At 41.7% G+C, this 17,179-nt stretch overlaps 1 protein-coding gene across 1 annotated transcript in view; it reads right to left on the bottom strand.

Moving 5' to 3' along the window:
- UNC79 (unc-79 homolog, NALCN channel complex subunit) overlaps positions 1 to 15,468 on the bottom strand; it is a 151,830-nt gene extending 136,362 nt beyond the window's left edge. Inside the window, 3 exon segments of the mRNA XM_030558858.1 lie at positions 139 to 443; positions 6,162 to 6,282; positions 15,341 to 15,468. Of these exon segments, the coding sequence (XP_030414718.1) occupies positions 139 to 443; positions 6,162 to 6,282; positions 15,341 to 15,362 (448 nt within the window). The 5' untranslated portion in view covers positions 15,363 to 15,468.
- Positions 15,469 to 17,179: the final 1,711 nt, after the last annotated feature.

A 17,179-nucleotide genomic window follows, 5' to 3' on the forward strand; every position in this document is an offset into this window, starting at 1 on the left:
TAGACACTTCCACAGCTAGGTTGACACAAGGCAGCTTACGTCAACGTAACTGTGTAGCATAGACCAGGCCTTACATACCACACATGGATTCAAAGCACTGGATCTACGTGTACGGTAAGGATTCAAAGGCCTGCTTACCATGCTGACCATGCTGTAGCAAAGGAACTAGATCCAGCAGAGTCACCAATGTCACGTAAAGTCCTTGATAGTCCAATGATGGGTAGTCTGATAACTGAGCATCACGACTGTGCTGGCCGCGTTCAGATGGAGCATCTCGCAGGACGCTGTAAAGGAGGGAGCGAGTAACAGTAGGGTTGATGGAACTGACCTGTGGTCTTAGAGATGGGGTGAGTGGGAATGGCACAGGAAAAAGACACATGGTCATGGGCACTGTCAAATTGGAGGCATCTTGATTCTCCTTCTTCCCTGTGCGGGACAAAATGCTGTTGGGGGGACAAAGAAAAAAAAGAGACAACAAAGACACAAAGAACAGCACATTACATTGAAATGACACTATAAAACAAATAATAAAATACCAGATACACCCCACATAAGATGCAATTTCTACCAATACCAGTGTGTTGGCAAATCTAGCAACCATTCACTTCTATGCTTCAAGATAGTAACATTAAAAATTGCCATTTGTAAAAATTTCCATTGCATCTCATGTGTTATCTGGTTCATAAGGAGCAAAAATATAAAAATGCATGTTTCAGTACCATACCCATGTTTCACAGTTAAGCAAAATTTGGGAATTGAGCTGCTTGCTATGCAAAGAATAGCTGTGTTCAAATAGCCGGAGAATTTGCTTCTGAGAAGGTTTGGGGGAAAAATACATTTTCAGTAAGATTGTTTGAACCAAGGGAGTGAAAACTTGTAAAATATAGGTGTGGCACTTTCAGAAACATGTTTTAGCAAAGAATAAACATGTGGGTTTGTTAAGATAGTCTTAAAAATCACATGTTTATCGCATTAAAATAATGTCTGTATGTATTTTATGATACTGTTTCATGACATTCCGTCAGTATCATTTGAAATAATGAAGTTTAAACAGGCACATGGATTTAGAAATAATATATTTCTAAAATGTTAACTAAACTACATTTGGAGAAGCTATAAAATAATATATAGTAGATGATCTTTAGCATATGTTTGTGAGCTAATGATAATGGTTGTTTATGTGTGTTTTTAATTTTGCCCATGTTTGGGGAGGGAACATTTTATTTTATGAATACAAACACTCTTTTGGTAAATAGTCACTTCCAAATCTAAGGGCTAAGCAAGCAATACCAGTTATAGAACTGCACATCCTGCTGCTATGTACTTACGTTATTATTCAACAAAACTCACTACAAACTAAAGGAAAGATAATTTCAAAAATTAAAATTAAAATTAGTGGGCATCATAATAGAGGCTAAAAATCAACCAGCTTGTTATATCTTTTAAAAATTGTTATAAACGTTAGTCCAGTTGTTCTGAAATGATTAATAATTTTTAAAATAGAATAAATTGCTGCTTAAGCAACAAAGCTATATTTTCGCTAGCCTAATAGAAAATGAATATGCATTACAGGTATCTATAATTTTTTCATGATCCTATAAAAGTATCATATACTATTTTAATATATTAAACCACAGACCAACTTGCTTTACATGTACTGTACACGTAGGGTGAGCTTCCAAAAGTGGCCAGTGTTGGCGTACCTCTACTCCCACTGAAGTCAGTGTTAAAACTAGTAAAGTATAGGTGGGGCACTGAAACACCCATTGACTTCAGTGGAGCAGAGCTGGGTCAATGGAAAGCACTTTTGAAAATTCCACCCACCCTACACAGAATTCACACCCCAATCTTGCAAACACTTAAACACATGTGTAACTTTACTCACATGTTGTCCCATAGAAGTCAGTATGACAATTCACATGGGGAAGCTTCACACATGCTTATGTGTTTGCAAGAGAGGGCCTGATTTATTTGCCATATAAATTTTATTAAAATTTTTATAAGTACAGTCAGGCATGCCTGATCTCTCAAATATACAGATGTTATATAGATACAATATAAACTACCCTAAGAAAAGTTACTGCATAGTAGTAGTTGTTTTTTTTCTTATTGTGCCTTGGATGCCTGTAAATTATTTTGGTTTCTGTTACCCAATGTCCAGTCTAAGAAAAGTGGTAATAAGATTGTTCTGACAGTTTTTATGAAATCATTTCAGTAAACCAACAAAGATCTATTAGGCTCTATTAGGATTTTAAAAGTGAATTATCAGAGTGCTGATTCCTCTTTTTTGGATTTGCTTTTTTTAATTTGCTTGACTTTCATATGATACATTTTGCAGCTTCTGATTTGAGATGTGGAGGTATTAAATTACAGTCAACCCCTCTCTGTGAACAAATTCTACCCAGTTACCCACCAAATCCAGTTCCTTCACTTGCCAACACATCACTACCCAGAAGTGCTGCCCCCTGGGAGCAATACTTCCAGGAGGGACATTAGAGCATTAATAAATCCTTGTTTTGGAAACTGTAAGGCAGTGATGGCTAACATTCACCTCCCTTCTCCTTAATATGAAGGGGTGGGAGCCATGGAGACTACAGGTCCCAGCATACAATACTCCATCTTGACCACAGAGGCCTTCTATTCAATTCAGGTATTAGGGATGTGCCCCTACCAAAGCCTCAGTTCCTACCACCCCCAAACTCAGAGGATCTCTGGATCTGGATATGCAGCTGATGCCAAGTTCTATAATGCAACCAGTCAAAACTCCAGATCCAATAACAATCCTGAACTTTGAGAAAGTTTTGCTGCAGATTCAGATCTGGCCACTGTAGCTCGTTCCCTTTTCTACTCAATATAGAGCACTGTACACTGGGCCCTGTAGTATCTGCAGGCCACCTCCAAACTGAATCTGTCCCACTATATGCAAATGAGTTGCCAATGCATCTCTTAATTGGTCAAAGTTTGGGCTCCCTTGCTACAACATAGACCATTCTCCAAATTACTACCTTCCCAAGGTGTTTCTTTGAGACATGGTGCCAGACAAATTGCATCTCTCCACACTCGAGAAAGCAATAAAAATATCTTGTGCATTAATAACTGTTCATTAAATAAAGAATTTTGTCTATAGTTAAGAAATGCACTGAGGAGTTTTTTCCTAAGAAAACAAGAAAAAAGCAGATGTTCTGTAAGAGGTTTATGTTGTTTTAGGTCAATCCTCAAGCGAGGGAGGAAAGGCTGGAAATGAGTAATGCATGAAACTTAAATTCATGTGCTGTAATGTAAAGAAATGCTTCTGCCCAAAGAGAAAATTGAGGAGGAGCTAAATGAATCAATATGTTATGCATTGTGTATGGTGATTGTATGTGATGTTTATTCATAAAAGGTAAATGCCTCACTTTTTTCAACCATAGCCACTTCTTCCCACCCCTACCCCGAGCCTGTTACATAGTCAAATGTATATGAACCAAAGGACCAAGTTAATCCCTGCTGCAACTAAACTGAAGCTACCGGTATTACACCAGACATGACTCTGACCCAAAACAGTGGGACTGCCCCACTCGGAAGAACTAAGTCAATATGTTATAACTCAAAAGTAACTGTACTGTCAAAGTACAACAAGTTGCAAAAGCTACATCTGCTAAGGCCTAGTATGCTAACAACTGAATGGGATATATCTGGCTGTGTTTTATACTCCGTTGTGCAATAATGAGTGTGGACGCGCTCATAGTGTGAGAGGCAGAAAGACGACTTGGGATGCATGGCATTCAGGGAAACTCTTGAACAAAATCCTGAGCAAGCCCAGGGTATTGAGATGTTTGTTTAGGATAAGCCTTCTTAAGGTCCCTGAAAAGGGAATTGCGTGCGCTGGACAGGAGTTTCTCTCTTTCCACTTGCCACACTCAGTGTAGGGTAAGGTGTTTTGTCTAATCCCTGTCTAGGTGTGAACATGTGTATGAAGTTGTGGTGGGCTCACACCACAGCACCCAGGTCCAGAACCAGATTTCAAACACTCCAAAGTTAAAGGAGGTCTGAATTAGAGATTTGATCTGGCCTATTTTAAGGATACGGGCAAAGGCCTATATGAAATTCAGGTCTGGATCCAGGGCTGGATTTCTAATGCCCTCTCCCTAATTTGGGGGATGTTCAGATTCAGCATTTTGATTTGCCCATTATAAAGAAAGAGGCCATCTAAGAAATTATATCCAGATCTGAATATACACTGTGAGTACCACCTCAAACCTTATCAAGTTCAGGGTAATCAGTACCAGGGTTTTGGTTCAGTCCAACCTCTAGCATGAAATAAAGAAGTTAAATGGAATTGCTCCCTTCATATGGGATTAACAATTCTGCAGATTTAAAACAGCCACATAGAAAAGGGAGTTGTGCAGACCTCTACATTCTGCTTCTGTAACCTATAAAACTATCTGCTTCACTCAGTCCAGCAACTTGAATGCTTATAAAGTGTGAAGAATTTCTCACCAAGAATACACTATGCAATGTATTGCTCTGTGCAGAGTTAGGTGACACAGCAGTAAAATGTTTGCACCTTTTCTATGCTGCAAATTCCAACGGTGCTGCCACTGATGGAGTTCCACCCAAATGGGGATTATCCTAATGTATACCTTTGAGCAAGTCACTAATGAGAGGTGAGAGGGAGAGTACGTGCCAGAATCCAGGACAATTTGCATGGCTGAATAGTTTGGGAGGTCCACTCAGCTCATGCTGAGGCTGTTTTGCTGCACACAGAGTCTTGTGTGCAGTGTTTGCCTGATTTTCAAATGTTTTCATTGTTTGATTAGCCAATTGAAAATACACTGACATGGAATAAGAACCACACTTCCTAGCTACTCTCAATATCCCTATAAAGATTTTTTGGCTATTAATGTAACATATTAATTGAACATCATTCCATTTGTTGGACCTGAAAGAGCCTTTTAAGTTAACACAGGTGCGTTCAGCACCCTAAAATATTCAGTGAGCTAAACATTTCATGATGGTTAAATGATTTTATTCATGAAATCTGGGAATGTGAAGTATAAACACAGCTCCTGAGAGTTTGCAGCCCAAATGGGATTCTGCAGGTAATGTGTATTTCTACATGTATTTTCCTGTTAACATAGAACATGAAGTGTTTCTGAATTCCATGGTCTCTGAATGTGGGCTCCCCCAATGAGTTTTTCATTCAACTTTAATACTTGCTTGTTAACATATTTTAGAGCAAGAGAGAATGTTTCTTCTCTCCATACTATACAAATGGTCTAACTTCAAAAGCAGCCTCTGAAAGTATGGGTGCAATTTTCTAAGCGTAAATATTTTTCTAGGGGCAAATCACGTAGTTATACACAAAAATACACCGTGAACTCAAAACTATCTGCATATGAAAAATGAACCACAAAAATGTAGGCATACAAAAATTATATCTACAATATCAAAGGCCATCTGAAGGCCACTTTGAAAATTCAGGTCAATGAATCCATTATACTGTGGGAAAATTGGAATACAAGTAATGTTCCTAATGAAGTTCCAAACCTATAACAGCTCTCTTTAACAAGTTGAAAGGTCATATCACCTACCTAAACCTATTCTCTAATCATACTTAGTACTTATTGGTTTTTATATTGCAACTAGAGTGGACTAAACCAAATCACTAGATCAGAGCAACTCTGAACCATTAATGTCATTCAGATCCAGATCTGGATCCAAACTTTGTGCTTATGCCCGTTGCTATAATAGGCTGGACAAAAATCCAGATGTGAAAGCCCATTGAACTATGGGACAGCTCAGCTTCTAGTTTTGCTGCTCAGGCTCATCGCAGTAGGATCCTACAGCTTTAGGATTCTCAGAGAGGTCACAGTCAAACTTGTGAAATTTTATAGCAACCTTCTCTCTTCTTTACTTTAAGCATGTGTGCACTCCACTAACTTATAGCAGAGTCAAGCAAACCAGGTTTTGTTTAGAATCAGCCACTCAATAAGCAGCTCAACTGGGCAAATTGGGCAACAGCCACTGCTCTAATTTATTTATACCATACCGTACTTTTAATTATATTGAGCTCTGACTCCTTCTGGTTGAGCATTGATCCATAAGATCCATTAACCAAGAAGAAATCAATACTTATCACCTAACATTTTTTCTCTTGAATAGCATAATTTAAAACTTACCTCAATAAAGTCTGAGAAAAGTATTTCAGAGTGTTTGCAATGTCCGTTCCAGAGGGCACAGGGTAAATGTTGTGAAGAACGCGGTTATGGTATTCCTGTAGGTAGCGGATCTTGGAAGCAACTGGATTAAAAAAAAACACACACACAGAGACTTTCATTTAGCTTAGTTCAGGTTAAGACACCATACCAGTTTTCTACTCCTACTGTATTGTTAAAATTCATGCAGTGAGCTAAACCTAAGAGACAAGTCTTTCCAATCTTTATAGTGGCTGAATGAATTGAATCCTTTGATGAAGGAGGGAAGAAAAAGGAAAAATTGTATACAGTATTTTAAAATCTGGTTTAGGCCTACTCTGTGCTAACAGATCAAACAAACACATAGTGCCTGTCTTGTTTTTTCCATTCATGGATCTCAAGCCTCACTTATAATGTTATGAGCTGGATGAAACCTTGTCATAGATTGAGTTCAAACCTCTTTGAGATTGGTAGATGTGACCTATAACTATATGCATAAGCCCCACCTAAGACAAAAGGTGTGTGTGAACCCCGGGAGCTCCTGTCTGAAGGTTGTTTTGGGTAGGTGTGTGGGTACAAGGGAAGAGAGATCACACAGAAACTAAGGTTAGCCAAGAACAGACTGAGTGAGAGAGATCACCTGCAGCAGAAGCTGAAGGCATGTGGCTCACCCTGGAAGAAATCTAGGGAGAGGTTTTTGGGTCACAGGCTCAGGCTGAAAAGAGTGCTCTTGGTACTGTGGGCAAAATAAGCTGTTTGTTTCCTTCTTGTACATTCTTTGTAAACAAAATAAACTGTATCCAAGAAATACCTGACTACCACCAATTTCTACTCCCAACTGGAACATGTACAGGGCTCCACATTTTGACTAGCCACTCAGGTCAAAAATGGTAAGCAATAATTATTGATTCAGTAAGTCACACGACATTCATATGAGATAGGTAAGTATTACTACAGTCAATTTATGGATGGACAACCTGAGGGAAAGAGAAACTCAGTGGTATGCTCTAGGCCATGCAGTGAATCAATTGTGTAAGACTCTATGTACAGTTTATTTACATCTATAGCAGGCAGCCTGGTCAGAGTGGGTTGGTGTCAGGGATGGTTCAAAGCAGCTTTTCTACAGTGAAGTGCAGGAGGCGAAATCGTAGCTTTAGGAAGAATAGCATTTTTATTCTAATAAGTTCCTTTCCCTATTCATGATGGACTGCAAATGGACTGCTGGTCTTCTATTTTCGACCATAGAAGTCACCTTGATTATAAAGAAGGTTAATTACAAAGAAAACTCAGCATGTAAATCAGTTATAGGCCTAAGCTTAGAGGGCACACCTATTTTCTGTACAATACCACAGCAAACAAATACAATATAGCTATAAAAAAGGTCAAAACTTTTGTTAATATGAAATACTGATGCTATTTCTTTATGTCACTTTACTGTTGTCATTCTCTGACAGTGGACAACATGACATAATAAATGTCAGCACAGCTTAAGATTTTAAATGCTTTAACTCTTCTTTAACAAAGCAAGAGAACTTCAAAGTGCATGTTCACTATTCTCTCTGCAATGAGGAACATTATGGGTGGGATTTTCCACGCACTCAGAACTGGCCAGACTCTGCTCCTATTCAAGTCAGTGTTAAAAATCCCATTGACTTCAGTGGAAGCAGAATTGGGCAGTGCTAGCACTGGTGAAAATCCTGCCCTATAGATACATAAAACAATTTAGGAACAAGGTAAGGCCATCCATCACAACATGCCAGACTACAGCTAAACGTAGGTATCTCTTGAACACATTTACTGTATACATTTTGCTTTGATCAGCTCCCCCAGTGAACAATCCTATATATTTATTAAATACAAAAACTATGCTATAATTATTCAAGTTGCAAAGTCAAGCACTCAAAAGTTAGGAAATGCCAGAATTAAGGTTGCCTATGCAACCTGAATTCAGCCCTGTTGGATGTATGCATTATTATACTGATTTTAATTACATGATCATATTTATTTTTTTCCAAGGACCTCTGCACAAAATTGTGTATGCCTAAAAGGGAGCTTAGGTGGAGGCTGTCTCTCTAATTTTATGGATAACTTTCATAATTTAAAAAAAAAGTCCCCTCAAAGTCTCCTTTTTTTTCCAGTGTGCAAATTTTCATGTTTGTATCTTTGCACTAGCAAGGTTTTTGCATAAACAAGCTACATTTGTGCATCCAACTGGGTACTGATGGCCTTGTGGGTCATACTAGTCATATTTTGTCCTCAACTATCTATTCAGTGGACTCAAAATAATATACAGATGGGTGGGACCAACAAAATAGAAGGCTAAAAAATCCAGTAGCAAAAATCATGTTCTGAGTTCTGAATGACTACAGAATAAACGTGTTAAATCTTATTCAGTGATTACGCAAGGCAAGGAAGGCTTTCTTTCCCTCCACTATAATATCTACGACATTCTGGTTAGCAGAACTGGTGCATTTGAGGCCTCCACTTGTGAGCAAAATAGTCGCCTCAGATTTAAATGGATAGAGCTTTCTAGTACACCATGTATTCTCCCTGCGTATAATGTATATTATTACTGTTTACTGATACAGCCTTATAGATGTAAATGACCCTTTACAAATAAGTAAGAATACGGATCCCTGTTCCCAAAATCTCTTTAGACAACTAGACTACTGAACATCCTTTGCGTAGGTGCTCAGATTCCATGGTAATGAGAGTTATACAGTATAAATACATGAATTAGATTAGGAAAGAGCCTTTTCTATTTACTTAATGTTGTTTGTGTTGTCAGTCTCCCTGGTGTAAAGGATATGAAGCCTAGTAGATTTGTAAAATAATCAGGTCACAAATCAGATTTCCCAACCAAAGTACAACTCACAGCTGGATTTATAGTTCATTGCAGGTGCCATGCTACGCAGTCAGATGTCCATAACTGAAATAGGAAAACCGATGCCAAAGATATTAGTCAAGCTATATTTTAAAAAGCCTCCTTCATCTTTACAGCCACGTGTTTTCAAGAGAGGGAAAAGCATGTCGGGAGCTGTTTTGTGCAAAGTAGGAAACCTGTTTATTTCTATTAAGCGAGTTAGTGCCCAAATGAAATCAATCAACATAAAAGAACATTCATAAATGCAATAGCTAGATAATAATTTTGTTTGTAAAATGAGTCACTTCACGTTCTTTTGCTATCAGACCATACCTCCCATAGAAATGTAATTATATCATGTCCCAGGTAATGAGAGCTTTTTTGAATGAAAGCATTACATCATATTGCAAACCTTTGTACCTACAGATAGGCTCCTAAATCCAGTGCAGGCATTGGATTATAAATAACTGATTTTGAAAAGCCTTGCAGCATAAATCCTATATCTTCAACAGGAAGTGCACGTGTTTAGCACTTTAGAAAATCTGGCCACTTGTACTGCTATGTCTAAATATGGATCTAGGAGCCTTGCTTTAGCTATCCATGTTTTAAAATGTTGACATAAATATCTGCTAGCTTCAATGTTTATCTCCACACTGCACATGCATCTAAACTCTGAAATTCCTCTTTGACACAAGTGTAAAAGCTGCGTTGGATTCTTTGGAGATGGTCTCCTTGTTTGTTTCAAAGTCCTGGACAGGAAAATGGAGGGGAGTTGGCATTCCCAGAACATTACTTACCATGAGCAGATGCCAGTTTTAATTACTGGAGGAAAAGGGAATTAACAAGTCCACTGGAGTGCTGTGATGTTAGGCCTAATCATTGACTTTACTTTTCAGAATGTACCCAGAAGGATGAAGAGGATAAAGAAGAGTAGCATGGCAGGTGACCTCCTGTGACCCTCTGTTGGCTGTATACCTTTTGTTAGGATGACCTGGTATTGCTCAGAGCAGTAGGAGACGAACTGTTACTTGGCCATGTATTCCTGCAGAGTTCCACACCACCAATGATTAGGACTGGAATTTTTGCTCTTCTGATCTGGTCAGTGTATTCTTTCACTTTAGTTTTTTCTGCTGTTTCATGGCAAATTCTGGAGTCATCATTACTCGCTACGCCTACGTGAGACAATCTGTTTCTTGCCTGTCAGTCTAGCAGGACAGTAGCAGTGGCAGCATCAGTTGAGGCTTGAGGGATAGCCTGGTAATGGTGCATAAGCCAGTGTAATTCTTGTTGGAAATCATCACCATTTGTCAAAAAGTGCAAGTGAAAGAAAATTGGAATTATGCAAAGAGGAAATAAATATACTTTACAATGCCATAAAGAACTAGGCAAAGGAGGAGCCTTGATAAACATATTATAAAACAAAAGTTCAGTCGGTTAGGAATTTCTGGATCCCCAACCTAAAGCATCATGTGGAGGAGAAAGCCAGCTTCAGGACAGGAACAGAGGAGAAATCCATGATCTGGATCCACAAGTGAATCCCATTTAAAACCAATGCACATACCAAAACTGTAAAAAAATAAAAATAAAAGGGGGGGTGGTCCTTAAAACTAAAAGAAACAGGAGAAGGCAATGCCAGTGTGAGGGCTCCAGAGCAGCACAAGGGGTGGGGGAAGAGAGAGTAAATAGCAGCCAGCAAAGTGAGTGAAAGAAGCCCAAAGTAGAACAGGCCAAGAATATTAGGGGTGAGGGAACACGAAGGTTGAAAACAGAAAGGGAAAACATGAAAAATGGTGCTGATGGAGAGGGTGGATGAAGCAGAAGGAACTGCTCCATATATTAATGTGAACATAAGAACATGAACAGCCATACAGGGTCAGACCAAAGGTCCATTCAGCCCAGTATCCGGTCTACCGACAGTGACATGCCAGGTGCCCCAGAGGAGTGAACCTAACAGGCAATGAGCAAGTGATCTCTCTCCTGCCATGCATCTCCATCCTCTGAACAAACAGAGGCTAGGGACACCATTCCTTACCCATCCTGGCTAATAGCCATTGTATGGATTTAACCACCATGAATTTATCCAGCTCCCTTTTAAACCCGGTTATAGTCCATCCTTCACAACCTCCTCAGGCAAGGAGTTCTACAGGTTGCCTGTGGCACTGTGTGAAGAAGAACTTTCCTTTATTGTGTTAACCTGCTGCCCATTAATTAATTTGGTGGCCCCTAGTTCTTATATTTGGAATAAGTAAATAACTTCTCCTTATTCACTTTCTCCACACCACTCATGATTTTATATATTCTATTATATCCCCGCTTAGTCTCCTCTTTTCCAAGCTGAAGAGTCCTAGCCTCTTTATCTCTCCTCATATGGGACCCATTCCAAACCCCTACCATTTTAGTTGCCCTTCTCTGAACTTTTCTAATGCCAGTATATCTTTTCTGAGATAAGGAGACCACATCTGTACACAGTATTCAAGTTGTGGGCGTATCATGGATTTAGATACGGGCAATAAGATATTCTCCATCTATTCTCTTTCTCTTTTTTAATTATTCCTAACATCTTGTTTACTTTTTTGACTGCCACTGCATACTCGTGGACTCTTCCAAGTACTATCCACGATGACTCCAAGATCTCTTTCCTGATTAGTTGTAGCTATATTAGCTCCATCATATTGTAGTATAGTTGGGGTTATTTTTTCCAATGTGCATTACTTTCATTTATCCACATTAAATTTTAATTTTCCATTTTGTTGCCCAATCACTTAGTTTTGTGAAACCTTTTGAAGTTCTTCACAGTCTACTTTGGCCTTAACTATCCTGAGCAGTTTAGTATCAACTGCAAACTTTGCCACCTCACTGTTACCCCTTTCTCTAGATCATTATGGATAAGTTAAATAGGATGCAGCTGTAGGACTGACCATTGGGAACACTACTAGTTACCTCTCTCCAGTCGAAAATGTACCATTTATTCCTACCCTTTGTTCCTTGTCTTTACCAGTTCTCAATCCATGAAGGATCTTCCCTCTTATCCCATGACAACTTAATTTACATAAGAGCCTTTGGTGAGCGACCTTGTCAAAGGCTTTCTGAAAATCTAAATACGCTATGTCACTGATCCCTTTGTCATAAAACAATAGTTAAGGGTTAATGTCTCTTTACCTGTAATGGGTTAACAAAACAATGAACTGGACACATGACCAGAGGACCAATCAGGAAACAAGATACTTTCAAATCTTGGTGGAGGGAAGCCTTTGTTTGTGTTTTTGGTTTTGCTTTGTTCCTCTCTGGGTCTTGGAAGGGGCTAGATGTGCAACCAGGTTTCTTGCCAATCTCCCTGCTACAGTCTCTTACATATCAGAATAGTGAGTAGTTAGTATAGAAGGCGGTTATAGTCTTTTGATTGTTTTCTGTATTGCAAATGGTGTAGTTTGCTGGAAGTATTTTAAATTGTAGTTCTGCTGGAGGAGGCTTTTCTCCAGTTTCTATAAGCTGACAGACTCTGTAACTTTACCATCTAAATACAGAGATAATAAAAAAGAAAGAAAAAAGTAAAAGTTAAGTTGTGTTTTTAAGACCTGTTTGATTTTTCCTCTTGTTGAGGCTCAGGGAATTGAGTCTGTACTTAACAGGGAAGGGGAAAGGATGGAAGAAGGGGGAATCCCTTTGTTTAGATTCACAGAGCTTGAATCTGTCTCTCTCTCCAGGAGCCCAGGAGGGAACACCTGGAGGGGAAGAGCAGGGAGGGAAATGGTTTATTCCTCTGTGTTGTAAGACTCAAGGAATTTGGATCTTGGGGTCCCCAGGGAAGGTTTTTGGAAGGACCAAAACACTATATATTTTTGGGTGGTGGCAGTGTATCAGATCTAAGCTGGTAATTAAGCTTAGAGGAATTCATGCTGGTACTCCAATTTTTTGGACTCTAAGGTTCAGATTGGGAAAAGATACCATGACACCCTTGTCAACATGTTGTTGACCCCCTTCAAAGAACTCTAATAGATTAGTAAAACATGATTTTCCTTTACAGAAACCATGTTACTTTGCCCAACAATTTATGTTCTTCCATGTGTCTAATAATTTTATTCTTTACTGTTGTTTCAACTAATTTGCCCAGTAGTGACGTTAGACTTACCGGGAAGTAATGTGAAGTAATCAGAAGTAAGACACAGAGTAGCATGAGAAGGAGGAGCAGGTTCAGAAAATGTGGGAGAGACAGAGAAAAAAGTAGTCACAATGGGCGAGAGCAGAACATTGCAATCGTGCAGAGAGGGAGTACAGAATTTTCTTTTTCCATTTTTAAGAACATAAGAATTGTCATACTGGGTCCAGACCAAAAGTCCATCTAGCCCAGTATCCTGTCTTCTGGCAGTGGCCAATGCCAGGTGCCCCAGAGGGAATTAACAGAACAGGTAATCATCAAGTGATTCATCTCCTGTTGCCTATTCCCAGCTTCTGGCAAACAGAGGCTAGGAGCACCATCCCTTGATTTATAAAAATGCACCCTACATAAAGGATGCACCTAGGCCATCAGCACAACACTTAAAAGACAAAAATATCAGCTACTGTAATTTAGAGATTAACTCCAAAAGTTAAAAAAAAGATGTCCCTTTGTCCTAATCAGGCAAAGGCCTGTAAAAACACAAAGGCTTTGTACTATAACCTGAAGATCAATAGACATGGACCAAAGAGGGAAGTGAATTTCAACATCCAGAATGCCGGGTGAAATGATTCCAGCTGAGCCAAAAGCACTCTAAGCCCTTGATCACAGAGCAATCCCAACACATCATTAAGATAGTGCATCAGAAGAAAAGGTTATATGGATTCAGTGCTGGTCTACAGTGGCATTTTTCTTATAATTTCCCACTATTGCACTAGCAAATATGCCAGTTATTAACAGTAGTAACAATAGTGGGAGTGCTGATGTGGGCCAGCTGCTTGCATTCTTATCACCATCATCTGACTTTGCTGGCAGAGTAGATCTAGAAAACATGGTGGTTAAAATGTCAGTGACTGCTAGCATCCACTCTAGGGTAAGTCAATGGAGCTCCTCTGGTGTTTTTTTAGCAGCAGCGCAGAATAGTATGAAACAATAGAGTAGACAAGGTAAGAGAACGATGACTTCTGTATATGCACAGAAGATGCATGGCATGAGCCAGAGCAGCAGCCCAGCTTCCCTATTCCATCAATGATCTTCTTCATAGGTAGATCACTTCTAAGACTGTGAAGGGCAGATCACGTTCTATGTTAGTTCAATCTGTGGGCTCTCTGTTGAGACTCTTGGACCAATTAGTTGGGTGACTTTTGATACAGACCCTAGGACCTAAACTAAACCCTCACTTCAATTCATACAAACCAATGAAGCTGTCAGTTCACTTTGGGACACCACTGATCAGGGCTAGTGATCCAGAACTGTTAGGCTCTGTATTTTATCACTAAATCCACAAGCCAAACCGAGCCAATCAATCATTCCTCCCCCTTCCCGCCCCCAATACTAAATTATATTCCTTTCCTTTTAACAGAGCATGTAAATATTATCTCATTGGTAAGCATGCAAAGCAATAAGTGAAACGTTTAAGGGCTATTAAAAGCAGTTTGTATCAGTATGAGGATTGAAAAATCACCAAGTGCAAGACTTCATGGGGTGACCAGACAGGAAGTGTGAAAAATCAGGATAGAACGTGGGGGGTAATAGGCGCTTGTATAAGACACAGCCCCAAATATCAGGACTGTCCCTATAAAATCAGGACATCTGGTCACCCAACATAGGGAAGAGGACCTGCACTGAAAATGATGTGAACAGCTTTGAACAAAGGCTGGGAAGCGTTAACCCACAGCTACCATTTACAGCAAAGGAGATGGATCAAACACCTAAAACCAGGCCCTAACCAGAACTAGGTCCCAGGGCTTGGCTTCCCTTCTCTCCTCCTTCCTCCGGTCTTGGAGGAAGACAGAAAAGCCTCCGGTTTTTAACTCCGATATCATGCAGAGCACAAACAGGGCACCCTTGACAGGGTTTCTCAGCAGCTGAGTGAAACAAATCGCACTGCAGAGACAGCCAGACACCCCGACGCAGCTCCGAGCGCAGTGGCAGCCAGCTGACAAACTGCAAGGCGCAGTGTAATAGATCCCCCCGACACGCCCCCCTCCCCCTGCCATCCGCCCCTGTGACCCGGCTCCCAGGACCATGGACAGCGCAGCGCCCCTCCCCCGCCGCACCGGGACCCACACAGAACCCCCAGCCCTGGCTGCTCCCTCCTTCCCCAGAGAAGGGGCCGCGACCGACCCCCGGGGGCCCGCTACTTACACTGCTCCGCTTTGGTGGACATGATGTTGTCCGGGTGGAAATGGTTCGCCCCAATGTCGGTGGCCTTTGGGTTCTTCTCTCCCCCTCAGACGGCGATGAGCGATGGTCCCTCCCTGCTGCCCCGGCGCGCGCGGCCGGCCGAGCTGCGTCCCTCCCGCCTCTCTGCCGCTACCATTCTTGGGGCGGCAAACCCAGCCCCGAGCAACCCTCCGGGGGCCCGGCCTGCAGCTGGGAGCCCGACGCGCCCGCGCTGCTGGCGGGAGGGGCGGAGAGAGAACGGAGAAGGAGGCGTGGCCGGGGGGCCCTGGAGAATTGCACAGGGAGCGCTACCAGCGAGGGGTGGGGGGCAGCGATTCCCTTCGCAAGGAACAGCCTCTTAAAGGGGAAGCTCTGCTCAGCCCCTAAACTGGGGCGCGGAGAAGATGGAAATGAACGCGCCCCATACTCTTTAGAGCTGTTTTGCAACAGACACCCCCCTCCCCCGCCCCCAGGCTTGCAGCGGCTGTTTTACACACACCCCGAGTTTTGTTCTGGACCTGACTACAGAGCCTTTCTGGACCCCCCCCCCCAGCTCCTGAGTGCGGATAATGTACAAATGCAGAGCCCCTGGACATGGGCGGTGCGTGATCACCCCCCCTTCCGGGAGCTACCACGGGCCCCACCGCCCCCGGCCAGAGGAGCCCCAGTCGAACAGTCCTGGGCCCTTCATTCTTTAGTGCATTGGTTTTATCATTTCTGTAGGGCTCTGGCTCCCCTCCCCTAAGCAGTGGAGGCCTCTGCTTCCCTGCAGCCCCATCCACATCCCACTGTGGATAATTTCCCCACGCGGCAGCTCCCAGCCAGCCCCCCAGCTTTCCATTCTACTTCTCAGTTCCTCACTCCAACCTCTCTGCGTCCCCAAATCTTCCTCAGCTCAGGACCAAGGGGAGATGGGTGGGCTGGCCAAGGTGTATGAGTATCATCTCCCTTCCATTCATTTTTTTTTTGCAGGGGAGAGGCTAATTCAGTGGATGAATCAGTGTTCCACGCCCCCAATAGTTACTAGTTCCAGGCAGGGCCGGATTAACCCATAGACTAATAAGGCTATAGCCTTAGCCCCTCCTATTTTTAGGCCTTAATTTTTAGGTCCATTCCACACTGAAGTAACAGCTGAGCCATGGTAGCAGGGCATTCCGAATTTTTTTTGTCTCGTTAGTGCTTTGTACAAATTAATCCATCAAGATCGTGAATTCAATTTATGGTGGTTGTGATTTTGTCTATGTCAGCTAAGTAAGCATGGGCCCAAGCAGTATTGAACTTTGTACACAGCAGGCCTATGCTGGACAATAGAAACCATGTCGAAGAAAGGAGGATGGCAGAAATTGAAAGAGGCCAAAGAAAGACGGCAAAGACAAGATGTAGTGCTGAAAGATACTCCTTCTCTCCTAACATTTTTTCCTCCTACAAAGGGCTTGGCTACATTGGAGAGTTGCAGCACCGGTGGTGGCTTTACAGCACTGCAACTCACTCGCCATCCACACTTGCAAGGCATATACAGCGCTGTATCTCCCTGGCTACAGCACTGGCTGTACTCCACCTTGGCCTGGGGAATAACGACTGCAGCGCTGGTGACGCAGCACTGGTCCGCCAGTGTGGCCACCAAAAGCGCTGTTATTGGCCTCCAGAGGTATTCGGAGGTATCCCAGAATGCCTGTTCAGCCACTCTGCTCATCAGTTCGAACTCTACTGCCCTGGCCTCAGGTGACCCGCCCTTTAAATGCCCCTGGAATTTTAAAAATCCCCTTCCTGTTTGCTCAGCCAGGTGTGGAGTGCGATCAGTGAATCTTTCCAGGTGACCAT

Source organism: Gopherus evgoodei, chromosome 4, assembly GCF_007399415.2.
Source record: "Gopherus evgoodei ecotype Sinaloan lineage chromosome 4, rGopEvg1_v1.p, whole genome shotgun sequence".
NCBI lineage: Eukaryota > Metazoa > Chordata > Testudines > Testudinidae > Gopherus > Gopherus evgoodei.